General features: G+C 41.2%; 1 protein-coding gene across 10 annotated transcripts in view; it reads left to right on the top strand.

Annotated features, from left to right (window-relative positions):
• Positions 1-27,535, top strand: part of MAP4K4 (mitogen-activated protein kinase kinase kinase kinase 4) — a 167,291-nt gene that overhangs the window by 102,223 nt on the left and 37,533 nt on the right. For all 10 annotated transcript variants that reach the window (XM_069005685.1, XM_069005630.1, XM_069005675.1 and 7 more), the window contains 10 exons: positions 5,554-5,679; positions 6,448-6,558; positions 9,366-9,456; positions 11,010-11,140; positions 13,400-13,454; positions 15,795-15,873; positions 17,964-18,139; positions 18,810-18,882; positions 19,349-19,559; positions 26,894-27,055. In XM_069005685.1, coding sequence (XP_068861786.1) covers positions 5,554-5,679; positions 6,448-6,558; positions 9,366-9,456; positions 11,010-11,140; positions 13,400-13,454; positions 15,795-15,873; positions 17,964-18,139; positions 18,810-18,882; positions 19,349-19,559; positions 26,894-27,055 — 1,215 coding nt within the window. The remainder of the gene's footprint in view (positions 1-5,553; positions 5,680-6,447; positions 6,559-9,365; positions 9,457-11,009; positions 11,141-13,399; positions 13,455-15,794; positions 15,874-17,963; positions 18,140-18,809; positions 18,883-19,348; positions 19,560-26,893; positions 27,056-27,535) is intronic.

Raw genomic sequence — 27,535 nt, 5'->3', positions numbered from 1 at the left:
CACTCTCTGCACTGCAAGCTGCTCTGTTTTATACAAACTTCCTACCTTGGCAGTCACTGGCAGGGACTTACCCGCTCAGAGTATCGTTTCTTTTGTGGTTTGGTTCCTCCTGAAATTACAACCTCCTTCCCGGCTTGGAGGCAGCGCCACAGCTCCCAGTTCAAGTACTGTGCTGTGTGCAATACTGCCCCAAACTCCTCGCCAAAACATCTCCCTTGTGTGTGAGAACTTTATTAACGACTGTATATATTATGGATTCCAGCAGCAGAAAAGGTCACCTATTGTGCTAGGCTCTATTCAGACTTTCTCTGTCCTGGACAGATTCTGCTCCAAATGGATGCTGGCCAGGTCTGGGGTGCAAAGAGGAGGGAGGTCATGACACTCAAGCAGAATGGTGGTTTGCAAAAGTTGGTGTTGTGAATTTGATTTATCCAGGAAGATTTTTGTTTGTGGTTTTTGGTGTCTTCTAGGACTTTTTTTTTTTTTAATGTGAGTGGAAGGCAGAAATGAAAAGTGAGAGGAAGCAGAAAGGAAAATCAACTGGGTTTCTTTTGGGCTTTTCCTGTTTTTCTTCAACTCATGTGTCAGGGGCAGATGGTGAAAGAAAGGGCAAGTTGTAATCATTTTGGTGCCTCTGAAGGCAAACTGGTTTCCTCTTCACCAGTCTGGGGGTCCATGGTTTAGCAGTCCGTTTTCACTCCCAACACTGGGCTGAGGCTGCTGACTGCCCCTCTACACAGATCCCAACTCTGTCATGATCTAAAGATTCCCAAATTCCAGAAGCTACCACTGGAGCTTGTGATGCTCAGGAACTCAGCTTACTCTGAAACCCGAGGCAGAGTATTGCCAGCTGCCATTCTCCAGGCAGGGCAGCTCCATGGCTATAGGCAGGCAAAGCTTTGTGAGCAGCATTGGGAAAGCAAAAGAAAGGAGATTTGAAGGCTTCCCTCACTCCATCCTGTTTTGATGGTGTGTTTGACTTTCCACTGTTTGGTAATGATACTAATTCTTAAAACCCTTGGCTGTAGCTTAAAATGACTGGATGCCATTTGTGTGGAGAGAGCTGAGATTTGTCACTGTCTCATTTCTTAAATCAAAAAGTAAAGTTGCTGAAGGGACCAATTTGTATTCTGCTTCATACTGATTTAGGGCAGCGTATAAATCATCTGGTAGGATAAGTAAACTTGCTCTCTCCTTTATCACAGAATGTTGTCTTGCTGGACTGTGTTTTCTCATTTGTATTTCCCCTCATCATATTACTAGGGTAAATAAAACCTTTGGAAATAGTCCTGAGTTTCTCTTCCTTGAGCTGGCAGAATAAATACCTGGCCAAGAGCAGTGGTCAGACAGATCTTCCAGGCGGGGGAGTTTGGATTGAAAGTCACCACTTACATGCCCTGAGACATGTCTTTGCTCTGCCTTTGGGACGGTTGGGGTTTTTTTTAATTTTAAAATTGAGCTCCAGAAATAATTTCATTGTGGTATAGAGCTTGGGATGAGTGTTATTTCCCCCTTATTCCTCCAGGTGTGTTTCTCAGAGACAGTTTCTCATAGGGATCTCATACCAGTTTTAGTGCTGGAACAGGTCAGGACTGTTGTGCTTGGTCTCCTCAGGCATCTAGACAATGATGTTTAGTGATAGACTTGAAGTGATTTTTCTTTTCCTTTGGTTATGTCCTTCCTGATTCTGACACTTCTAGAGCTTGGTTCTCTTCTTTTTCATCCCTGAAAAATGTCCAGCTAAGTCTTTCTAAATTCCTTATCTTCAAAAAATTTGTGTAAATAAATGGCATTTTCTTCCAATAGTCATGCAGGGGGTGGGGTGCTACCTTTGGAAAACAGCTGGTAATCTTCCTTACATGGATCTGCACTAGTAGCACTTTTTGACTGTGAGTTACTCCAGTGGCAACCATGGTCAGATACTTAAATCTTCAGCTACTTAAATCATCACAATTTTGTAAATGCTAAAGTAATAAAAATAACAAGTCATTGATATGCCATCTGCATGCAGAAAAACCCACACTGATACTTAGTGTGCAGTGATGAATGGAACAACAAGGGGTGTTGGGTTTTGTGGTGGAGCAGCAAGCAAGTTGATCAGATGTTGCTGGGTGGTTTGCTGAGAGGTAACACACCTGGGTTTATTTTTAGTGTGCTAATTCAAATGGTTAGAAATATCTGAATGTACATAGGTGGGTTTCTGTGTGGGAGTCATATACGGGTTTTAATCTTACAGGCAAGATTATTTTGGTTAAAGAAATCCCTAGGGATGCTCTCATGTCCATTTAGTCTCTGAAAGAAAACACATGAAAAGGGAGAGGGAAGCTGCTCCAAGCTTGATTTAACCATGTGAGTCTTGCAAAAGTATAGCTTACTGCAAAAATTACTGGTAATCAGACATGCTGTGACAAACAGACAGCGAATGTATAAGTATTAAACACTTCTACCAGCTCCATCAGAGGGAGGACAAAGAAGGTTTCAATGGGAGTTTGTATTCACAGATAATGGCTTAAAGTGATAATTGATGCCAGCTGCATAAAATCACTAGGAAGGGCTCACCAGCTGCCTCTCTACTCCAAGAAAAAAGGATGTACTTTTGTATTACTTCATGAGAATGTCAGTCTCTTGCCTCAATCAGTTTTAATTTTCTGCTTTTATGACACCCTTGCCTCTGCAAATGGAGGGACTGTTAGTGGTGGTGGTGCAGGGCATGTGTTGTCTGGAGGAAGTGACAGACCTTCCATCTCTGAGGCTGACTCACATGTCCAGATCCCAGGAGAGCTACCGAAACACCTCGCTCTCCACAGGAGGATCCCTGCTGCAGGCCGCAGCATACCCTCCCTGAGGCACGTGTGTGCATAAGGAGACTTGTGCGGAAATGGCCTTATCCGGTGAGATTTTTGGGTGGGATTCATCTCGCCTTGATGCAAGACATCTGCAAGATTGGTGTCTGGATCTTGGCTAATGACCTCACCCTCCTTTTGTAGTTAGTGGGGAGAAGTAAACACCGGTAGGGCGCACATTGTTTGGCCTCTTTCAGATGTCCACATTGGGATGAAATGACCTGTGCCCTGGAAAAAAAATGCTCCTGAATATGGAACAGAAAAATTTTGGTCTGGCCAACTTTTTTTTTTTTTTTAATTCCCTTTTTTTTCAAGTCTTCTACCAATTGCTGTGCCACACTGGTGCTTCAGCTTTTTCTGTGCTGATTAATCCTCATAATAGTTCTGTCTCCACAAAGTCTTCAGGACTCATTGCCAGGGAGTTATCGATCCACACTAAGTAAGTGGAGTCTTCCAAAGCTGGCAAAAATTACTGAATCCATTTATTATTTTAGACTGTATTTTGGACTGGATTGAACTGTAGGTGAGGTGCTATCTGTGTTCTGGACAAGTGCTCAAAGGTGACTGAAATATGAATGTAGGACCATTGTTAGCTATAGTTCAGGGAGATATTTGGGGTTGCGGCAGGCCTTTGAGCAGGTGCTGTGACACAGACTCAGTGGAGAGCTGAAAGAGCAGTAATTGCCTACAGTCTGCTGGCTCTGTGTGTGCCTTTTTTGTTGTTTGTTCTTCAGGATTTTTTATGTTGAAGGGGAGTGGGCTGGGATTTTTATAATTTTATTTTTCAGAAATAGATCCTGTTTAAGTATTGTCATTTTGGCTGCTGTTACAATAAATAAACACAAACAACCTCTAGGACATCCTGCCCATTGTATTGTAAAAGCTATTGTGTTCATGTGCTGAGGGTAGGAAATAATTTTAATCTAAGAAGTTCAAAATAGCAGATTAATCCAGTTATACGTATTAACCTATCAGCAATTAAGTCCCAAAGCATGAAGTTTAACAATGCTCCTGTTTAATTTTTCTTTTTTTTGCCTAAATGCATAGTTCAGAGTTTTGGTGTAGTATAAGCATGTGTTCCTCCTCTCTTTTTTTTTCTTTTTGCATATACTCTGAATAAATAAAAAATCATGCAACAGCAAGGACAACAGAAGCAGCTGAGGAAGCACCAAGTTAGCTTTTGGCTCAAAAAGCTTTTCTGACAACGCTTTCTCCCAGGGCTGCTGTTCAGTGGGAACTTTGATTTACAAGATTCTTTTACTATTTTGTTCAGTGTTCCAGAAATACACAGTATTTTACTTCAAAGATGCATAATGAGAAGATATAAGAATAGTTTATCCCTGGTGCATTTTGGGAATTCTGTCATAATAATTTATGAGTAAGCATTGCATCCCACTATTAGAGTGTTTGAAATAATTGTTCGCTTTGTAGCATAGAGTGGCTTCTTTCGTTCAAGCCGTGTGTACCAGTGTGTGTAAACAGTTAACATGTAGCTAGTATTAACATCATGAATAGGATATTTGATTGCTAGTGTGGTACAAATTGCAAGGAAGTTTAAGGCTTAAAATTTTATCATATAATCAGCTTTGACATCACTGGATAATCAAAATATGTGCTACCATTCCCATCAGCCAGCAACCCTAGGGAGAAGTTGTTTTGGATTCTTCCTGAAATCAGTTTAAGGTAGATGTTTGTCTGCTTGGATATCTATGGATATAAACTGGGGAGCAAAAAGGGATATCTATCTGCCTTTTAATTTGTTGCCTTAATAGGTGCTTGAAGAAGACTGCCACTGTCTAGGTATGGGAACAGAGAGTTGGGGGTGGGATGGTGTCTGCTCCTTCTTCTGTATCAGCTGGCTGCCTGATCAGATACCACCTCAAAGTGTGTGTTGATCCTTCCATGCAACATGTCCTACTGTCACGTCAAAACCAGCTTGTGGGTGTTTTAAGGAGTGGTTTCATGATGTTACCCATTTCAGCTCTTTGGAGGGAAAACCTCCCTTCACCTGAGCTGCTCTTTGCTTGGCACCTCGCTGGAGCCGGGGGAGCTGGGGGAAATCCTTCTCTGCCTTTGTGTCTCAGCATCCTGTTTACTGCCTGGGCTTCTGGTCTGTTCTTCCTGATGCACTTGCTCTTCCTCCACAGAGGCAGATGAAGGAGGAGGAGGAAACTTGTGCACGAGACAAATGCCTTTTTCTTGCAATAAGGGGAATTCCTGATCTCCACCTCTGTTTTCCTGTGCCAGTCCCATGCTGGCACCAAGATGGGAATCTGCTTTGGCAGCTGGTTGCATGAAGCCCCTGTCTGGCATTTAAATAGATTTGGTTGAAATTTCCAAAATTAAAGGAGAAAAATGAGGAGGATGGAAATAATTCTCCTCTGTCATGAATTCCCAGTCTGCTAGCTATGGATTTGCTTAAGGTATAACAAGCATAGGGTTTTTGAAGCAGATTATGCCGTGTTCCATCACTGGGTCAAATCCATTACATCCTTTATTTGGTTTTTGTGGTACTGAAAACTTGGGAAGGACCTGTTTCAGACCATCTCAATAGACAGGATTTTGATGGCATGAACATTAGAGGGGTTTATGGAACATGATGCTGTATAAATTGAACTTTAAAAAAAATCTACTTGTGTGAAAGTGAAGAATAAATCAATAATGCACATGATATACTAAACATATGGGGGTTTGTTTATTTTTTCCAAAGGATGAAGAAGAAGAAATCAAACTGGAGATTAATATGCTAAAGAAATATTCTCATCACAGAAATATTGCAACTTATTATGGTGCTTTCATTAAGAAAAGTCCTCCAGGACATGATGACCAACTGTGGGTAAGCAGATGTTTTTCAGACATGTTCTTAATTCTTTCCCTATTGGATATAGATTGACAATGAGAGAAATACCACTTCATGGAAAGACAAACTAAAGGAGTTTGGTGCTTGCCTGAACAGCTAGATAAGTGAATCACAGAGGCTAATCGCACATCCTTAAGGGGGTGGCTGAACCAAGATTTGCTGTAAGCAGTGGATTTGTTCTTTAAGTAACATTTTTCCCCGATGGATAGTAACATGTTTCATAGGAACAAGACATCTGAGCACAGCAGTAAGAATATGTGGCTGTAAAAATAAAGCTGCACTTGAGAATTATACCCATTACATTTTTCATCCCACCTCATCTACACCCTCTAGAGGACTGAAGTTCGGGGGTTGAAATGGCAGGGTGCATGTTCTTCCATACATAAATGGAAGTTAAAGGATAAGATGTATTGCAGTGATGTGATCAATTTGGTTCCTTCAGCACTGGATGTGTTCTTACTGCTAGTGCATTTTGCATAGCTGAACAAATCCAGATTCCCAGCATTAAATTACAGTGATTAAATCAGTCCTTGAAAATGTGGTAACTAATGTGAGACATATTCCATATATGTCTGACACACGTTGAAGACATTTGGTTGAATCCATTTTCCAGGCAGAGATGTAAAATACATTCTCTGCTTTACAAGAGCTTCCCATATCAATGCTGAAACCTGATTATTTTTCTTTGCTAAACAGCTGAGATCTGTGTTTAATGTTGGTTGTACACTGATATTTGTTTTGCAGCTTGTTATGGAGTTTTGTGGAGCTGGCTCTATCACAGACCTTGTGAAGAACACCAAAGGGAATACTCTGAAAGAAGACTGGATAGCATATATCTCCAGAGAGATTCTCCGGGTAAGGAAAAGAGTCTGCCCCACACAGAAACAGTCTTACAGAGATGTAGCCTAGCTTGAGGTTCTGCAAGAAGCTGTTTCTGATCAATCCCATTAGCCATGTCATCACTTGGAGAGTGCGTAGGAGCAGATAGATGTCTGCTCCATGTCATTTAACTTGGTGAGAGTTGTACTGTATTGTAGCAGAAGCCTTGCAGAAAATCACAATTTCTAGTCATGAGGAGCCAGTGACCTTACCTACTGTAGAAGCTGTGAAACAGTGTCCGTAAGACCTGAGGCTGAAACAGTGTTGTAGCACAGCAGCGTACAGAATGGGCTTTTCTAACTATGCTTGCAGCTGTCTTTTTTTTCTCCTAATCAAGTCCATGGAGGAGGAGCTGTTGGCTCAGGCCAGCAGTCAGGACTTCTGTGCTGTGATGTGCTCACGTCTTGTGTTATCCCTGCAGTCTGTCTAGAGCAAGCAGCTCTGTCACATGTGGCTGTGCCCTGTGCAGTGCTCGCAGGTGGCACTGCAGAAGTTTTTTAGGAAGAGGGTTGCAGCTTACCAGTTGTTCTAAAATTGAAACTTTAACTAATTACTCTTAATATTTAATTTCCAGTTGGTACAGTTTAAGTGCTTTTTGAATTGGCATTTGTTTTGTTTCACTAAGTAAATCTGGTATGGTTTTCCTTGTGCTTCTTTGTAAAACAAATTGCCTCCTACCCATACCACTACACAGTATGTTTGTTCAATTGTTTAATCATAAATGAAGTTCTGAAGGGCTTTATGTTAAAGGAAACGAGCACTGGCTCTTGCATATAAATCAGTGCTGCTGTTGTCTGTGTTACACATTTGCTCCGCCTTGGCAGAGCAAATTTTTAAGATGAGGACAGAGGGAGACACATGGTTCTGGTCTCTTGCTCTAATTTCAAATGCTGGAGAGGAGTCCAGCCGCTGGAGTTTGACTGGCACATTTCAAGTTGTGCCAGAAGTTGTATTTCAAAACAAATGGATAGCATGCTTTAATATGAGGAAAACTAAATTCTGCAGGACTATCTTATCCTTGATTTGAGAGCCATGTGGGCTTGGAGGTATTCCATGCTTTGTTGCATTCATCCTAGATCCTCCTTAGATAAAGCAAACACTTGCTGAGAAGAGGGAAAAATTATTTACCTCAGAAAAGAGATAGGGAAAACTATTTTCTCATTCCAGTGAGAGATTTGCAAAAGGAGCATTAATTACTGGCCATCAGGAACTGGAATATCTGGAAAAAAGCAATGCTAAACTCACATTGCTATGAGACGTTTCAAAACCTAATTCAACACAGAGTTCGTCAGAGGTGGAGGAGAGAGGTTGTGTAACGCAAAGTTAAAAGGAGCCAAAGTGCCAAAGATTGGTGTAGGTGGAGACACAGGTGAAGGTGGACCCAGTGGATCCTTGTGTGGTTGGAAAGGTCTGGGGACTGCAGGAAAGTGGAGACGTGCCCCTCTGTCTCCTTCCAGCCCTTCACAACGCCAGATGTATTTTTTCAGTAAGGTTAGATGGTACTCTGGAGAGAACAGACGATTATCTATCTAGCTGGGTCGGTGTAGCAGAAGGCTTTAAAAAATATCCTGTGTGAAGCTGTGGAAAAGCCTTCATTCCTGTGACAAATAAGACCACACTTAGCATTAGCAGTCAGTGAAGGGTCTCAGGGACATCAGTGGTTCACTTGATTGGCTTGTGATGTGTGAAAGAGAAGCTGTGGATGGTGTTTTATTGTCACACTCATTAACTGTTTTAAAAAAGGAAAACAGCCCAATGGTTATGTAGGCAAACTGGTAAATGATCAGTTAATGAAGAACATGTGTTAGGAAATACTTCTCTACAGCAACCACTACTCTCTTAACCTCTTGCAGCTGTAAAGGTTCTATTTCTTTATTTTTCACATAACATTAAAAGACTATGAGGGCAACACGAATAGGCAAGATGATCCCACTGGAGACTACAATTTTCCAAGCAGAAAACTGAGGAGAACCCAAAATACAAGCAGTTGCTAAGAGGGTTGCCTGTTGTTCTCCCAATTACATTAGAGAGTAAAATGCAACATATGTCTTTCTCAGCCCTCCCTGCACATGGCTAATGCTTTGGGGCATGTATCCAGGTGCTGTCTCAACAAAAAGCACCGTATGCCAGGAGGTTTTGTTTCCTTTGGAAAGTATAATGCTTATGCTTTTGTTTTTTTAAACTTTTTTTTCTTTTGCATTTTTTTCCTGAGGTACAGTTATCTGGTTTCATATTTATGAAGGCTAGAGAAGAGAACTGCAGCTTTGCAGTAGAGCATTTCTTTGTCATCTGTCCTCCCTTGCCTTCAAACATGACTGCCAGTCCGACCCCCTGCCCCCTTCTTGGTGGTGCATATATAAATGTTGATGCTGCCTGCTTTCTCCTTCCACCTCCCTTCCCAATTAAAATCTGTGTGACCCTGTGCACGTCAGGAGCCAGTGGCACACACCGACACTGATGTCATTTAGAATGTAATTGCACAGACACTTTGTGGGAGCTGAACTTTGTTCACAGGACAGCTGGGAGGTGTTTGCACAGTGCAGATGTTGGGCTGTATTCAGGTACTGTGTATGCATGACCTGAGGCCTGCATCTCTGCTCCATCACCAAAAGCTGTGTGGGTGGTGTGCTGCTGCACGGCTGCTGCAAGTCCCATTGCATCCAGCTGCAAGAGGTTGAGGCACAGTGCTATGACCTTTGGGGCTGCTGGGTATGGATAGTCTGTTGCTAAGCCAAGAGCCTAACTCTGAACATCCTCTCATTCTTCACTTCTTCTTAATGCAGGGGTTGGCACATCTTCATGCCCATCATGTGATTCACAGGGATATCAAAGGGCAAAATGTGTTGTTAACAGAGAATGCAGAAGTGAAACTTGGTAAGTAGGCACACGTGTCCGCTTCCTCATTTGTTCAGCCTTTGTTTTTATTATGTTCCCAAATTAATTTCATCCTTTAAGAGCTCTACAACATGTTTTATAGCATGAGTACTCTGTCACTAGTTCCATGTGGATTGATAGCCTGAATGTATTTTCTCCTGCTTGGAGAGGATGTAGCACAGGTTGTTGTTGAATTTTGTTAGAAGATACTGGTTTCCATGCCAGAATCAGTGCAGGGATCATTTTTTTCCCCCACTGAGCTGTGTGTAACTTGAGTCTGTTCTGATTCACTTTATTCTGGACTCGGGAAGTGACAGGAGTCTCTCCTGTATTTGGCTTTAATTAAAATAGTACCTGCTGTTCAGGTTCTGGACGCAAAAATATGATCTGGACAGCACTCTCAAGGGAGCTGTGGCACTGAATTCAAAACACAGTTCCAGTGCTGGCGTGCCTGCTGAAAATCGTGCTCATCCCTGGCCTCTTCTCTCCTGCCAAGTGGGCATACTCTTTTTTTTATTTCCTCTCTAATTTGTCTCTTTCAGTTAGTGCACATGTTAACCTTCTGTGTTTGTATCACGCTACACTCACCACCTTTTTTTCATTAAATATAGAGCCATGCTGAAGCCCTCCCACCCAGCCCACATCCCTTCTGGTTTGCATTACACCTTCCTGCAGCATGAGGCATGGGAAGTTGTCCCGGCTGCTGGAGGAGGAAGCTCTCAGGAGAGCTTTCCTTCGTTTGGTCCAAAATGGAGCACAGTAGCTTCCAAACCATTGCTTCCATTGAGGTTGTCTACACAGTTTGTCAGTGTCACTCAGATGGTGGGTGCAGTGAAGCTGACACAGCCCTCTTAGAGCAGAGGCAGTTAGTGGTATAGAAAGACACATAGCACTGTGGTCATGAGCAGGGCAAAATGAAGGGCAGAAAACACCTTTGTAATGTAATTGCTTTGTCATGAGTGGGCATCTCTTTCACAGCCTGTGTGCATGTGTGCTCAAAGTTAGCAGTTCTTGAATAATCCTCATCTTTTGCTCCCATTGATGTTTCTGCTCTGCGCATTAAACCAGAGAGCAGCTCCCTGAACAAAAGATTATTTTTGCTGTCCAATTTTAGAGCAGGGAAAGTGGTGAGCTGAAAGGGATGTGTTTATGCATGCAATTTTCCCATAGCATGAGAGGTACCTTCGGGAAGTGGCTGTTTCTGTATAGGCAAAGGTGCTTGGCTTCACCACGTGGGAAGGGAATAAATAGCCCTTTCTCAGCCTCCCAGGCAGTACTTTTGCAGCTGTGCTCTCCCTTCTGTCCCGGCAGACCAGTGAGGGCTACACAGGAGAGGTGATTGTATGCTGCTGTGTCCCTTGACACTTGTGCCCAAGCACATTGTGTGTGAACCATGAGGGCTCAGTTGCCTCAGGATTAATCATTTTATTTCTCTTCAGCATGGTCCTCCCACATGGAACATCTACAGGGCTCTATTTTCAAATCACTTTGCAAAAGTAATCATTGCATAATTTTTCCCCTCTTATTTCATTTTACTCTTTTCCCACCCGCAGTGGATTTTGGTGTGAGTGCTCAGCTGGACAGGACGGTTGGCAGGAGAAACACTTTTATTGGGACTCCGTACTGGATGGCTCCAGAAGTTATTGCCTGTGATGAGAATCCAGATGCTACATATGATTACAGAGTAAGAGTCCTGTTCAAAGAAAAAAACCCGAAGCATACACTTGCAGTATAGATGTCCGTGAAATACAGCAGTTTTTGAGACTTCTTATGCTTTGTAGGAGTAATAACTATTTTGTGTAGTTCCATTCTTATTACCAAAGTACCGGGTATGGATACTGTCAAATTGTGACCTTTAACAGTTTCTGCTGCTTGTATTATCATAGGTTTGAGACGTAAATACAGGACTTCAGGGTACTGTAGGTGCTTAGAAGAAGGCAAAAAAGAGTTTACCTGGAAATGCTTGTGTTCTCGATTGGTATGATGTTTGTACTTTAAACTGTGTTAGATTATGTCCCAGTTATTGTGGTAACCCAGAACAATACGTTTTAGGTGTTGCCTTTAAATAGAACCACTGTCTGGAGAGCCAGTGAAGTACAGAAAGAGCTCTTAAAACTATTGCTGATTTCATGATACATAGACATGATTTTTTTGATAAAAATTTATCCATCACAACATTTCTTAACAGAGATCATTTATACATAGCTTGCTACAAACCAAGGATTTAATTACTGCAAAACCATAATTGGCTTGATGGTATTTGCACTATCCTTAAGAATATTAGGTATATATATTTAAAGTTAAATATATCTAGTGAAAGCGTACTGTAATCTTGAAAGTTCTTCTCAGCTGACTTTAATGAGAGCACAAGGAAAGAAAAAATGTGAAAATACGCTTTTTAAGAAATCTTCACTTAGACTAATGCGTTGTTCCAACTTTAACCAAGGGCAACAAGGATAGCAGACAGCCAGGGATTAAGGCCTTACAATGGTTTATAGAGCTGAATATCAGTTATATCACTTTGCTGAGAGTGATAGTGGTGTTTGCTATCAGTATGTTTGTGTGTGTCTAAATCTTTGTAAAACACCCAGATTACTTGAATTGGTGTTTTGTACATTTTGACTAAGATTGATCAGATTGATCCTATTTCTCTTGATTTAATTGCTTTTTACATTCAGCATCTCATTATACAAAAGCTAATGTTTTATATCTTTCCAGATTGCGTTATTACTAAGGAAGGTTTGCTATTAAATGATATAATAAAGCAGAAAAAACTCCCTGCAATATTTGTTAATGCAGTAGTGATGTGAAAAATAACTCCTGGCCTCTGAAAACACCTGTTTATTGTTCCTGGTGGAGCCTGTAGAGTGGTGTCTCACAAAAAATTAATGTTGGAAAGATTCTGTAAGACCATGAGGCTGTGCAATTTAGCTTAAATGGCTGCATTTGACTGAGAGAGCCTTGCTGGGTCTGAAAACATGATCTTTAGAAATGCTTCTCTGCTTGTAGCGCATGAAGAGCTTATTTGCTCATTAGTTTTAAGTAATTTTAAAAAAATCACAGTTATCACCAGAAATGAAGACTGCTTTGCTGAAGAACAGCTCTCTTTCACAGCAGTCTCCTCCAGTGTTTTGCCCGTTAAGCTGTGTCAGTCTCTGGAGTTGGTTCCTTGCCAGGATTCCTCCATCTCTTCCCTGTGTTTGATCTTCCTGGCTCTTGTTTGGTCTCTCCCAGTCAGACATGCTGGCCAGAGGTGGTACCTTGAAAGGCTGCCACTGAAGGACTCTTGTTCTGTAGTGTTTCAAGCAAAGCTGAGATGTTAGGGGAGGAATGTCGGCTTTGCTTTTCCTTTTGTTTCCACTCATCAGTGGAAAAGACAGAGGTGTAAATTTCTGGAATCTCTGCCTTTTTGGTGGTGCTGCTGACTAATTCACCTCTCCTTTCAGTGGGCCTGTGTTTTCCTTTTGTTCTTGCTTGTTTGTTTACGTACCTAAAGAACCCTTTCTTGTAGTTTTTGACAAGTCTGGCCACTTTAAATTTGAGCTGAGCTTTTGCTTTTCTATCTGCATCTCTACACACCCTGGGAATGGCCTTGTTCAGTTCTTTGTTGACAAGGGAATATTGAAAATTCTGTTGTTTCACAGGCTTAGATTTCTGGCAAATGTATTTCCCATTGTCATAATGTGAATATATTTTTATGTGTCATTAGGAGGGGTTGTTTGCTCACTCAGTAAGAATATGTGCGTGTGTTCCTGCATATACCTATGTATTATATGAAAAGTAGGATTTTATTATACTGTTACAAGAAAAAAGAGGCTTATATTATTTAAATAGCCGTGGTATTTGGTTTCGGCCTCACCTACAGGGCCTCTCTAAATAGTACTCTCTTACTGTGTGAATGGGTAAATCCACCTGCTAACATATGGTGTCTCTTTTTGTGCAGAGTGACCTTTGGTCATGCGGCATTACGGCCATAGAGATGGCAGAAGGAGCTCCCCGTAAGTGATACCTGTGCTTCTCCAGTGGGCTCGTTAAGGCTGAAACATATACTTGGGTGATGCTGGTTGCAATCTAAGCATAGTTTTGAGGTTTCTGAAAGTATCCCCATGTTATTTCTGTTCTCTTTGGTTTTGCCTGCTCTATAAATATAAAATCCCATAAATAGCTATGCTTTTGATAAAGATAGGATAGTGTTAAAACACTACAGTGCAGACTGCAGTAATTAAATTTCTATAGCAGGAATATTTGTAAGCTAATCGAGTGTCTGACTTCCTTCCTACGGGTAGTATATTGTGTTGTGGAGTTGTATCCCACTTTGTACTGGCCTGGAATACTGAAACCTCAGCTAGGGAGAGGGTCAGTGGGACTTTGAGGAAACGAACCTTAATGAAAAAAGCATTTGTGGCAACTGTTTCCATGTTGGCTTTCTGTCTGGATAATGCTAACATTGCTTCTCCTTTTGTTTCCGCTCATCAGTGGGTGGTGTTAATCTTCCTTAGCAGTGACATGGCTTAAGCTGTAAATCCTTCTTCAGGACAAAGCACTGAATTTAGGTATTCTCGAGCAGGGAACATTATCAGTTAGTTTGGATTTGAGAGGAAAACCTGGAAACCAAAAATGCCAAACTTTTTAATAGGCTCTTTTCCTTTCACATAGTTCTTTCAGAATATAAAGGCAAACAGCAGATGTGTGAGGAGGACAGAAACCTTTGAAAAGAAAAAAAGTTAGGCATGGTGCTTTGACTTTTAATGATAATTTTTATGAAAGTCCTTACTAATCTTACAAATACACTTACCCTCAGCTGGAGCTCTGTATTTAAAAATAAGAGCATTAGGTACCTAAGTTAATTTTTTTTTTTGCACATAAAAATCTACCACCACACCACAGCCCAGCTTGAAATGTCTTTGAAATAATCATGTTGAAATAAAGTATTGATATTTCCCAACTAAAAATTGGTCATTTCATTGTAGCTGCTGCCTGATTTTGTTGTTGTTATTGACTTTAATGTAAGATTTAAAAAACAAATCACAATGGTCATGTGTTGATTCATGTTTTAGGAGGTCTGATAGTTTGGGGTTATTTTCTTTTTTTCCTTCTTAATTGCACGTTTGCATGAATGTGATAGCTGCTCCCAGGATACCTCAGCCAGCACTCTATTAAATGAACTACCTCCTTTTTGCCATATCTTTTTGTTCAGTGCATTGGGTTGCCTGTATGGCTTTCTATTAAAAGCTGTGTCTGTGGGCTTTCTAAGCCTAGAATTGGACAATAATATTTTGTTCATTTCTAAACCAAAGCAAAGTTTGGCCCCTCTTTGTGTAAAAGCACAAGAGTGGCATTTAAGAAGTAAGCAAAGATCCTCTGTAAGTGCTGAACAGCTCTTGTCCTCTGGTATGTGGGCTCTACCTCCTCCTCCAGTGGCAGCTGAAGAGTCCATCTCTACATCTGGTGGTCTGCAGGGATCCACAGGCATCCAAGGGCTTCTTTGCCAAGATTGTGGCCCCTTATTTTTGAAGCCAGAATTCTCCTCACATCAGTCTGTTTCTCCTGAATTTCTGTTGTGTGGTACATGTCACCTCATCCTGCAGTGATCACTCAGGCTGACACTGAGGGTGTAAGAGGTCAAACACAGGAAGATGGTTAAAACATTGCTCCTAGAGACTTTTCTTGGGCTGCCCCTGTCCCTGCTCCCTTGTTTCCCTGTGTTGGCTCTGCCGTGTTGCTTTGCTATGGAACAGGAGGAAAAGCTGTCAGACATTGATCCTGGACTCCCACTAAATGTCCACTGAGACAAACAGGACTTCTTTGGACAAAAGTTATGGGTTTGCATTTCAATTCTGCAGGCAATCCTTTTTTGTTATACAGACCCTCCCATGCTTCAAAACTGTCATGCCTTGAAGTAAAGGAAATATCCAGGTCTAGAGAGCAAAAATGAAGCATCCTCCATAGTGGGAGAGAAGGGCAGGTAGAGGGAAGATGGTAACTCTCATTCTTCCCTTCCACCATCATCATCATCTCCCAATATTTTATTGACCAGAAAGTAAGTTAGATGACTTGGGGCTGGAGGAGGGCCATGCTCAGATGTTCCCATCTTGGTTGATTCTGGAGGTTAATCCATGCTTCGATCTCTTTCTCTTTTTGGGCTGCCACTGGCACACTTAGCTATGGAATTGTTGTCATTTTGGGCTAATTCCGTTAAGCTGTGTTGCTGTCTGCACCTGCTGCATGTATTTTTGGGATAGTGGGAATGGTTGTGGAAGCTGAAGTCATGGCATTGACAGAGAGCAACTAAATCAGTGTCTGTATGTCTCTGTTTGGTTTTGTTTTCTTCCCTTCAGCACTTTGTGACATGCACCCCATGAGGGCACTCTTTCTGATACCCAGGAACCCTCCCCCACGGTTAAAATCCAAGAAATGGTATGTATATCTTGCTTGTAGTCTTTTGTGGCATGAAGTCTTCTTGTATCACGTACAGTTTTGTTAACCCTTCCATAGAACTGTAAAGCAATTTAAGTTAGAAAAATCTGTTATCTTTTATGCCTCTGAATCAAAGCATGAAATAAAATGCATGCATTATTTAGTTCTTTTTGTCCCAGAGAAATTCCATCTCAAATTGTGTGAAAATAGATACCAAGGGGTTTTTTTGATAGAGTAACATCTGTATTAGGCTGACAAATGGATCCATATTTTAAAAAATAGACTGCTGCAGCACTCTTAATATGCAGTATGTTTTCTCAGATGTATCATAACACAGAAACAGAACAGTACTATAGTGTTCTAGTTGCTAAATAGAAAGGAGCTATTAAAACTAATGAAGGCTTTTACTATAATTATTGTAAATGGTTGGAATTGAGTGCTTGCTTCTTGCCAGCTGAGAAGAATCCATTAGTATCAGAGGATTTCCTCCCAGTTATTGGTTACAACTGGCACATATGAAACAAAAATACTCCCTAGAAAGAGGTTTCTTATAGATTGAATGTGATCATGGGATGCTGTGATCCTGTCAAAATAATCAAGTGATTTGACTGTGTATTCAATGTCAACATAACCTAAACTTGGCTTGCTTGCTGGGCTTGGTCTCTACCTGGATTGACTTATTTATGCACTTGTACTGTCAAGGCATCACTCTCTCTTACTTGCCTTCTGCATATATTAAGGGAATAGAGATGCACATATGCCATTTGCATTAGTCTTTCATTAACCTTTTATGTGAAATAATAACATTCAAGGTGTGAGGAATGAAAAATCTGAACAACCAAGTTATGTTGGATTCAGCCTTTTTTATTACAGTAGGGAAGTAAACTGATCGATAGAAATAATTGTTTTTATGTTTAACCATGTGGTGAGGATATTTGCTCTCCAAGCACTGGAGCAGGTTGAAAGCAGCTACCAATTAAAAAGCAACTCTGGTCAAAGGCAGTGCTGCTGTGACTCAACTGTTTTGATAGCGTGCTCCGTGGCAGGTTACGAGAAGATTGGCCAAATGATGACAGAGTTGTAGAATCATCACAGAATGGCTTGGGTTGGAAGGGACCTTAAAGATCATCTAGTTCCAAACCCTGCCATGGACAGGGATGCCACCCACTAATTCAGGTAGCTCAGAAACCCATCCAGCCTGGCCAGGGATGGGGCATCCACAACTTCTCTGGGCAACCTGTTCCAGTGCCTCACTGCAGTTTTGAGTACTTCCACTATTGGTGTTTTGCAAGGTGACTTGTTTGGTCACTTCTTTCTGGATAGGTCCTCTTTCAAGAGTTCAAATGAAGTGCAAATTTTGGAAGGTGGTGCTGTAGCTTAGCTAACTCCCATACCCTGTCACTTTATTCTGTGTGCAGGAGGGGTTTAGTTTAGTTCATGCCATTAAATTGTGTCAGGGAGAATTTGACCCAAAGTACCTGTGTTGAACAGACAGCACTGACCAACACCTGCTATTGTTCTATAAGAATTTTTGTGTGTGTGACTCTTAAGGTGAAAAAGAAAATAATCTTAAATTCTGGCAGATATAACTCTGTGAGCCCAGGTGTATGCAAAAGCAGTGTGGTGCTGCTTGTGTCAGGAGAATGGCAGACACAGTTCTCCTGACTTTGGGTATGGCTGTCTGTAGTGCGGGTAGGTGGAGGCACACCAGAGCTGCCCTGCCTCTGCTTCAAGCAGGCTGGATTCTATCCAGCTCTGATCCAGAAGCAGCAGAGCTGGGTTTACGTGATTCACCTCACTAATAGATCCTGACTTTCAGGGCAATTATGCCTCTGAAAGAGGGCACATTACTGAGGCTGTGCCTGAGTGCTGCAAGTATGTTCATGTCACCCTGTGTCCCTCCGGCCCGGTGCTCAGCTGGAACATACTCAGATCTGATCAGGAGGTACACTTGCAGGCAGCACTTGAACTGTCCTCTGGGACATGATGCTCTTTGAGGAAAGGAATTTGAGGAAGAACAGAAAAAATGTTTCAGCTGAGTTTTACCTGTCACCTTTTGCTGTTTTGTTTTTTCTTTCCTGCTTTCTCAGGTCGAAAAAGTTTTTCAGTTTTATAGAAGGTTGTCTAGTGAAGAATTACATGCAGCGACCTTCTACAGAACAACTGTTGAAACATCCCTTTATACGTGACCAGCCAAATGAAAGGCAAGTCCGAATCCAGCTTAAGGACCATATAGACAGGACCAGGAAGAAGAGAGGAGAGAAAGGTATGCAGCTTCTAAAAATCAAGTCTTTGCAACTTGTCAAAAATGCGTATTTTCGTCCTGCTTTGCATTCTTAATACCCACCCCAAGAGAAGCTCCTATAGCCCAAATCCTTAAAAAGTTCTTTTTTAATTCCTAATTTGACTATCAGAAAGCTTTTTTTCTGTCCTTTACAGAGAAGGTATCAATTTCAAGTGCTGTATTTTCTGATACATTAGGTTTACTTACTTCTTGGCCTCTGCCTCTTCCATACAAGCATTAAACAGTATTTAGGAGGATATTGGCATATATGCCTTTCCCTTCTTAAGGCTGTGATTGGCTCATTTCCTGGGCTGATGCCATAAATCAGACTCACAGGAAATAACCCATCACAAGAGCTGTGAAGCAAATGTTTTGGGCAGCCTTTTCTCCTTATTCAGATGGTGCTGAAGTTCTCCCGGTGTCTTGTCTTACATATAAAACCTGGTGTTGTTCAGGGAATTTGCTGGAAGTCTTCTGCAAAGCACTGTGCCACTTTACAAGTCAGGGAAGATGAGCTGATTTATACAGAATGAGTTCTAGGGTCTGTGATAGATCTTCTCACCGAAGGGAGCAGGAGCTGGTTTACTGAGGTGCTACTGCAACTCCCCACTGCCCTAAAGTACTATCCAAGCTTCTGTTTCTTTCCTGTTAGATGAGACGGAGTATGAATATAGTGGAAGTGAGGAAGAAGAGGAGGAAGTGCCTGAACAAGAAGGAGAGCCAAGGTAATAATTGCTTTTGGGATGGCTTTGGGCAATCCATGCCAAGTAAGTCTAAAGGTCTGTGATTATAAATCAGCATGCTAAATTTCTGTCTCTTATTAAGTGAATGCACAAGCCACACAAACTACCCAAAGGGTTTGAATACCTATGCTATGACTGCTAAAGGTTTGAAAGCTCTCCTTCCTATGACTTAGAGCCAACAAACTCTGGATGGAGGGAGATTTATGGCAAATATGATTGATCAGGGTCTCCACAATGTTAGCATTCGTCCTTATTTTGCTTGGCCTTATTTCACGCCTTCCACTGAGAGCGTGTATTTGACATACATTCAGTGTCCTTGCTCCGAAAGAAATGAGATTAAACTTTAACATCATGATATATTTTATTAATGTTCCCCTGCTTTGGCAAAGGTATTTAATGGCCCATCAGGCTTTATCATACAGAAGGCTTTAGCTTCCTCTTGTTGCAGTTCCATTGTCAATGTGCCTGGAGAATCAACCCTCCGACGTGATTTCCTGAGACTGCAGCAGGAAAACAAGGAACGGTCCGAGGCCCTTCGGAGACAGCAGCTGCTGCAGGAGCAGCAGCTCCGTGAGCAGGAGGAGTACAAGAGGCAGCTGCTGGCAGAGAGGCAGAAACGCATCGAGCAGCAGAAGGAGCAGAGGAGGCGGCTAGAAGAGGTAGAAACAGGAGACTGGAGTTTGGGGGGCAGAAGTCCCTCTCCCCCTTTTGTTTCCCATTCCTGTGCCCATTTAAAAAGAGTTCCCTGTAGCCCCAGGATATCTCAGGAAAGAAAACATCATGTGAAAATCCACCTGCAAACGTAGAGCAAAGCACTTAAATCCCTGCCCAGCTACTCGAATATAAGATGTCTTCCAAAGCATTTGAATATCCAGCAGCTCCTATGAAGACAATATAGAGCTGGGTTTTGGAAGGTGTTTCTTAGGAGAGAGGCTTTGTCTTGGTCTCTGTCTAGGCTTTAGGTAGCTGTAGAGAAGAGGAGACATAAATTATTCCCAGGTAGATTTTTCTCTCGAGTACTTTTTGGGAGGGCCATAGTATTTTTCAGATTTCCCTTTAAATGTTTCTCAAACATCTGTGTTTGGCACTCATTCATGGTAGATAGAAGCCTGTATTTTAATGTATTACTCTCTAATGCATAGGTAGCTTAATGACTAAAAGCTGCCTAGATCATAAAATAATAGAATGATTTGGATTGGAAGGGGCCTTTAAAGGTAGATCTATAAATATGTTTTATAAATCAGTGTTGACATTATAATTCTGCAGAAATTACAAAAATGTAGATCATACTTTGTGATAGAGTAAGTATGCCATTTCTGTACTTTGCTGGAAGGTAAAAGAATGTACATGGACAATATTGTTCTGTCATACTTTTCACCTCCTAAGATCTCGTGTGCATTTATATATATGTAGATGGAATATGCAGCGTGAGCTTCAGAGGTAGGAAGATTTCAAAACAGCTCTTCAGGCCAGAGCTGGGTATGACACAGAGTTGAAATGAAACCAATCCTTGTTCTTCAGGAAGTGCAGGGTCAAATTCCAGTTGTCCTTAAATGACCTCTTGCTTGAGTCTGTTTCAACCGTCCACATAGGAATGATGGAAAAACTACACCCAGTCTGGTTTTCCAAATCCTGGTAACGTTTAATGAGGATGCAACCAGGACCAAATGTTGATTTGCATCCTGTGATGTGTTTGCATAACAGGTAATACAAAGTTCCAAATACCTTTCCAGGTCATATTATGCTCCTTATCCCTCTTTTCCAAAGTGCAAATGAGTTTAGTGTTGCTATAAGGAGGGATTGGTAGCTAAGATTCAGCCACACATGAATCCATGAGGAGGAATGCGGGGAAGGCGTATAAACTCCATTTCTCTTCTGTTTCTTCCCCACCCTTCAAAGAATGCCAAGATAAACACTGTAGCACTTCCAACTGTTTTAGACTGTTTGTGGGGGGAGTAAGTAATAAAAAAAGATACTAGGAAAATATGAAAATAAAATATTGATATTGTCAAAGGTGGGCAAAAGTTGAGATACTGCTTAGCCTCTCAAATTTTTCTTAGTACGCGAGTCAATGATTTCTTTTAAATGCCCCTTTAATCTCTAAGGTTCTGCAGGCAGTATTTTTTGTTGAGGAAGAGGATTACAATTAAATTATCTAGGTCATTTAACTTTAGTAATCAGTGCAACTCTTAAAATCTGGATTTTCTTTTTAAAATAAAGGAGCTGCTGCTGCTAGTAGTGGAAACAAAGCAATGCACCATTTTCCCTGCACGGGTTGGACTTTTTTGGGATGTTGCAGTTATAACTAAAATGAGCAAGTAAAAAGAAAAGGCAGTTACCTGAAAGTTATGTTTAATCAGTCCTGCTTTTAAAAATACGAAAAAAACCTGACAGCTACCACAACCACAAGACAGCATGTAATGTAGATTGTATTACTGAGTAAGGTTGCATGGTAAAACATGTAAAATTTGTAAGGTCAAAGCTTTTTACCTGGTATTGGTCTGTAACCTCTGCCTGGTTCCCTTGGAGGCATAAGTAGGAATGACGAGTTACAAAAGTTTCCTTTTGCACGTGATGGTGTGGGCATATTGTTCATCAAGTGCATTAAAAAAAAAGGCTCACATTTAGCTTTCAAAAACCCCCCACTTAGTTCATTGGATCTTGTGTTGGAAAAATGTATGATCCCAAGTGATTTTTAAAAAAACGGCAGCCAAAACAAGCTCCTTCAGATGGGGGAAGGGTGGTAGACACAAATTTAGATAAACATCAGTGTTGTGACACAATTGAAGGCCAAAATATTGAAATGTTGTCACTTTGTCCTTAACTCACCCCCCTGTTTTGATGAAGCCAGTAAACAATGGAGAGCTTGGTAATGGGAGTTAAGATTAGTGTCAGGCATTGAAGCTCAGGGCGTTCATAAATTTGTTGATATTTTTACCAGACTTGCTTTCTTGTAATTTTTGCTTGTGTAGAGTATGTTTGCATATACCTAATTAATATTCTTTGGTAGAATTTTATGCATTAGATAATCTTCCTGAACAAGTTGCATATACTTCCCCCCCTCCCCGCTTCCTAAATTAAAATTGAGGGCTTGTTCTTACAATGCTGGCACAGAACCTAGACAGTTTTGACCGAGATTGTAACAGGAACGGTGTTTAGGACATCTGCCAAAAACTGTAATTCTCAGCAGTATTAGAGAAAAGATTACTTTTTAAAAGGCATATAGGTGACTTTTAAAACTTGCTGTTGCAGGAACCTTGTAGTTCGTGTGTTACTGAGGAGGTGAAAATGACATATGGTCAAACTACAGAAAATTATTTGAGAATTTTGGGAAGGGGATTTATTTGTCTTACCTCCAGTCCTGCTTCAAAAGACATATAAAGACTATCAACTATGTAGGTGTTTAGATAGTTTAAACAAGAAATCTGAGCTGTTCCTGGCTGGTTTAATGTGTGTCTGTGTTTCTGCTCAGCAACATGGAGAAAACTGCTGGGTATCAGAAAGCATTTGAATTTGTACTTAGCAAAACTGAGTCTGGCTCAGGAAATTCAGAATTGGCTGTAGTGGAGTCCCATTCTCTGTGGACCTCTGCAGTTCAGGATACCTTCATTAAATGGTGTCTCTGTCCCTGATCATGAGAACCTAAGATGGATGTTTTTGAAGTGGTAGGTTACAGCTCCACTGACAAGTAGTACAGCCCTGTAGAAGCAGATCGTGGAGCACAATAATTAAAGTGCTGAGGACCTGAAGACTTCATGTGTTTAAAGACAGGAGGAATTCCTTTGGACTGGCTGAGGTCTAGACTCTGTGCCTACTTGTGGTTGGAGTGCATCAGCCTTTTTAATTTCATCCAAAAGGTGTGGTTGGCACTCCAGGACATCTTCAAAATATGAAACAAAACTGGATAAGTGGAGGTGTTTGGGTGATTCACTTCAAAAGACCACTCCTGATCCTGAACCAAAATGCTAATGTAGGTGTACCTGCAGGCAATTTTTGCCAGGGCTTTATTTCTTTTACAGAAGGGGTGCTTACTCTTATCTACTTAATTTGAATTGCTTGCAGCTTGGATTGGTACTGAATAAGAAGTTCTACTTCTGATTTATCTCTAGTGTGGACAAAGCAAAAATCTCTTTATTAATCTTGCCAATTCTCTTCCTAAGCTGATACCAGGCTACCTAATTCTTAGTGAAAGAAATAATTAATATATGTATCATCAATCTTCTTCTGAATATGAGACACAGTAATAATATTTTAGGAATTTAAAATTAGAAGATCTGTATCTATCTTCAGCATTTCACTGTATGGACGAGGGCCTGAATTCGTTGGTATAGCCCAACTGCGTGTGTAGTTGCATTGCCCCCTCCTGGTAAATCATGCTCTACTGCATGGACTTCCAGTTTGGAAATGTCAGGTTCCATTATGAGATCATCATTATTGCACCCTAAAACCAGACAAGGAGCCAGAGTATTAACACTGTATATTTTCTTTGTCTTTTTTTTTAATGTTGTTCGCATAGCAAATGCCCATTTTGTGAAATGCAGTAATTTGAGCCAGTATGGACTCTGTCAAAATTCTGTTTTGGCATGTCTGACACTTCTTTGAAGAGTTCTTGCCTTGTCTTCTGATTAACAGTTAGCTCCTTGGAAAGAAACTTTACATCTGACACGTGTAAGAAAGTTGGTAATACCATACCTAGCTAAAGAACACCTGAATACTCATCCATAAGTTCAGGAATCTAGATCTATACCTGCTGCTTATTGGACAAGAATGTTTTATGTCAGTGTTTTTTCTAGTGCATGACAAATTTACAGTATCTGACAATCACATGCGCTAAATTCAGAAGGCAAATTTTTATGCGTAGAAATATGACATTGGTTTTAACAAATGGTTTTCCCTGTCCCTCTCCCATCCTTTGGGCAAGCCTTAGGAACACAGTGATCAGGGTTTTGGTGTGTCCTCACAGAAGAGTTGCTAGAGCCAGTCAGGAAGGCAACCTTGTGCCAACAGATGGATACCAGAAAGTCAGCTATAGGGCTGGCTCTGAAGCCAGGTTGGGTCAACACAAATTGCCACCAACCACCTTCGGCATTGCTTTGACAAGATGTGGACTAGGACCCAAGAGATGGTTGTCACTGTGGGTTTCCTCTCCCTGGGCATGTTAAAAGTAAATTCCACTTTGTTAGATGTTAGTTTGATGCCAAGGTTTCAAAGACCACGTACAAAGGAAGTGAAACCTTTCTTTTACAGCTAGGGCTGGGAATAAGGGGCTCATGCAGGGTGTTTGTGTGGGCTCCTGCAGTGCCAGGTACCTCTCTTCCCACTCACCTGGCAGGAGGCTGAGGCAGTGTCTGATGGGAAGATGGAAGTGATGCTGAGAAGCTCAATCTCCCTGCCTACTTTGGTGCACAGACAGTAGTACATTTTGAAATTTGACTTAAATCCTTTTCCCCCCCCCATTCTTTTGCTGGGTAATAAATATCTGCTGTTGTGCTGAGCTAGATGTCTGGATCAAGGCTTCATTAAAAATCTCATCTTTTGATGATTGATTTTGTTTATTTTGTGATGCCATGGGAAACCAGTGTGCTTAATCAATTTGTAGCTTATTTTTCTCATATTAAGTTCAGTTATTTATAATTATTCCTGAACACTTCTGAATTAATTCAAGAAGCGATGAATTTACCCGTCTTCCTTGTAGTGAGAATGATGCCATCCTGAGATCTGCAATATATCCGCTTAACAATGTCAACACAATATTGTTTGAGTTGATAAATGTGCATATTATATTAATCAGTCAGCAGTGTGCTGTCTCTTGCATCCTCAAGGCAGCAGAATTACTGTACTTCACATCTTATTTTTCTTAAACAAAAGCCTGTCAGACTTGATTAGCCAAGAAGGACCTGAATATATTGACTTAAATGTAGAAATTGCTTGACACTGATGCATATATTCAGAAATAAAAGTGCCTACTTAATCCTTTTACAGTGCTTAAAAAAATGAGGGAGGGGAAGCAGTGAAACCTATGAAATGCACCGCGTGCCGTAGCTGCCTTGCAGCGCTTTTGCTATTTATATATCTACATTCATTGAAGGGAGCTGGCTTAAGCACGAGTGAAAAGGCTGGTAAATGGATTTAGTTAGAAGCGATGCAAGAGCAAGGAAGCTATGTTTCTGAGAAGATACAGAAAGTGTGGGGGATAAAAGAGCTTATGTCTTGTGGCACAGGAAGGTGGTGGTGAACCCAGGATGATGCTATAGGCCAGGAGGGAGGGCATGATAGTTACAGTGTGGGTGTACTTCAACAGTGGTCTTCTGGAAAGTCATGTCTTCCCCTGAACTGTAGTTAATGGAAGAGAATTGGAAAGCAGCCTGTATTATTTAAGTGCTACTAATTGATGGAATCACAGAATGGTTTGTGTAGGAAGGGACTTTAAAGGCCAGCCAGCTCCAACTTCCCTGCCATGGGCAGAGGACACCTTCCAGCTCTCAAAGCCCCATCCAGCCTAGCCTTGAACACTGCCAGGGATGGGACATCCACGACTTCTCTTGGCAGAAAAGCCTCAAAAAACCCCAAGAACCATCTTTTTTTTTCCCCCCTAGTATTTCTCCTCCACTGTCATGTCAGTATCAATTCCAGAAGACAGAAAGGCTGTTGATCTTTCAGTTACTTCATAGTAATGCAAGAAAATGTGCTCAGCAGAGAAAGCTCATTTCCCATGAAGTAACACAATGAGTGTAGATTGGCCCTTGCTTTTCCAGTTGAGCACAACTATGAAACTCACACCAGTAACTGGATTTGTGAACCCAAATAAAGTCTTAGTGTGAGTGCTCTTTCTTGCAAGACTATTTGGAGTGCCTTAAGACAGGCAAATCTGTGGCAGCTTTGTTTCAACAGAAATTTGGGATAGTATTAACCTAAATGTGATAAAGAATAACCAATGTAGGTTTTCATTTTTGTTCTTGGGATTAAATTTGTACATGCTATTTTTTTGGTTTAAATTTCTTCCATATTTTTTAGCATATTATAGAAACCTATAAAGAAAGTAAATGTAGTGATATTCCCAGTTGATGGTTGAACAGGAGACAGCTGGGTCTTTTGACACTTAGGCAGTTGTGGGAGGCTGCCTGGGATTTCGATGTAGGTGGAGTAACTGGATGCTTATGCTGAAGTGCAGGAAGAGTTGGTCACGACTGTATGGGCATTTAAAATGTCTTCTCTGAAGTCATACATGGTGCTCTATAGACATTTAAATGAGTCAGTTCATGCTTTCTAGAGCTGTTTTCCAGTTTTTTTTCAGACGTGAGCAGACCTAATCAGCACCAGTTTGTATTTGGGTCATGTGTGGAAGCTTATCTGTGTAAGTGTAAATCTTACTTCAGTTGCTTTTCCTCTTTTACATATAGGTGCTTTTGATGTTCTGGGAGGAGCTGAGGTGCTGTTGGTCAGCCTTCCTTCTCTCTTAGGCAAAGTTTTGGGCAGTGCATTAAATTAAGCTTGGATGTTGGGTCACACTACAAAATTCTTAGCAGAATTTGTTTTAAGAGACAAGCTACTTACAGAAAGTTCAGATAGCTGTCATTTGAGTTAGCTGATTCAGTAGGGCTGATCATTCCCTTTTAGCAACATGTAGATTGTTGATGTCAAAAAAGTTGTCATCTCTGTGTTCAACAGTTGTTCAAAGATTGAGATTTGTGTTAGCCTCTCTTGAAGAGAGGAGTGAGTTTCCACAGCTCAGCTGTCATCAGGAGTATGGTACATGACTTTGTGTGTGTGCATGAAGAAACCAGAGAGTGGAAGTAAGGCTACTTTTAGGGATAGATGTGTGCTGGGTGTGAGTTTAGTTTCCTGGTGGAACACTTGCATAAAATGTTTTGTCACTTGGTTGCAGAGCTGGCTAGTCCTGGTAAATCCCGCTCTTCACCATAGAAAACAACTCCACCTCTTTCTTTGATAACAACAAAAGTAAAACTCTGTGGTTTCTTTTCCCTTTTTGTAGCAACAAAGAAGAGAAAGGGAAGCTCGAAGGCAGCAAGAGCGCGAGCAAAGGCGGAGAGAACAGGAGGAAAAACGACGTCTGGAAGAAATGGAGAGGAGGCGTAAGGAGGAGGAAGAGAGAAGAAGAGCAGAGGAGGAAAAGAGGAGGGTAGAAAGGGAACAGGTGAGTCCATGATACAGATATATGTGCAATAGGTTTGCTTTGTCTAAGTTCTAATTTAATTTTTTATAAAGTAGTAAGCCTAAAGCAGCTTAGAGGCAACGTAACACTAACTCTTTCATCTTTGTTGTTTTTGACAGCAAATGCACTAACATAGGATTGTAGGGCTTTATGGAAAATTCTGGCAGCCTCAATATTCTCTCAAAAAAAGAAGTCTTGTTGCAATACTCATTCTAAATTCAGCTCGTGCCCCTGGGCTGGACTAAAAATCACCAGAATTGGCAAAATCATCACTGGGGCTGAAAATTGTTTCTAGGCTTGTCTTGCTGGATCAGTGGTTCTTGCAGGACGTGCCCCTGTTCAGAAGGCCTCCCAAGAGAACGGCAGCTCTGTTGTGTGTCAGCTTCTGGCACACAGAATTGGTCATTGTCATGAACTTGAAATACTCTGAATTTGAGGTGAAATCTTTTGGCTGCAGAGGAT

The sequence above is a fragment of the Aphelocoma coerulescens genome, chromosome 1 (assembly GCF_041296385.1).
Source record: "Aphelocoma coerulescens isolate FSJ_1873_10779 chromosome 1, UR_Acoe_1.0, whole genome shotgun sequence".
NCBI lineage: Eukaryota > Metazoa > Chordata > Aves > Passeriformes > Corvidae > Aphelocoma > Aphelocoma coerulescens.
The sequence above is the reverse complement of the archived record's forward strand: the minus strand, read 5'-3'. Positions and strand labels throughout refer to the sequence as shown.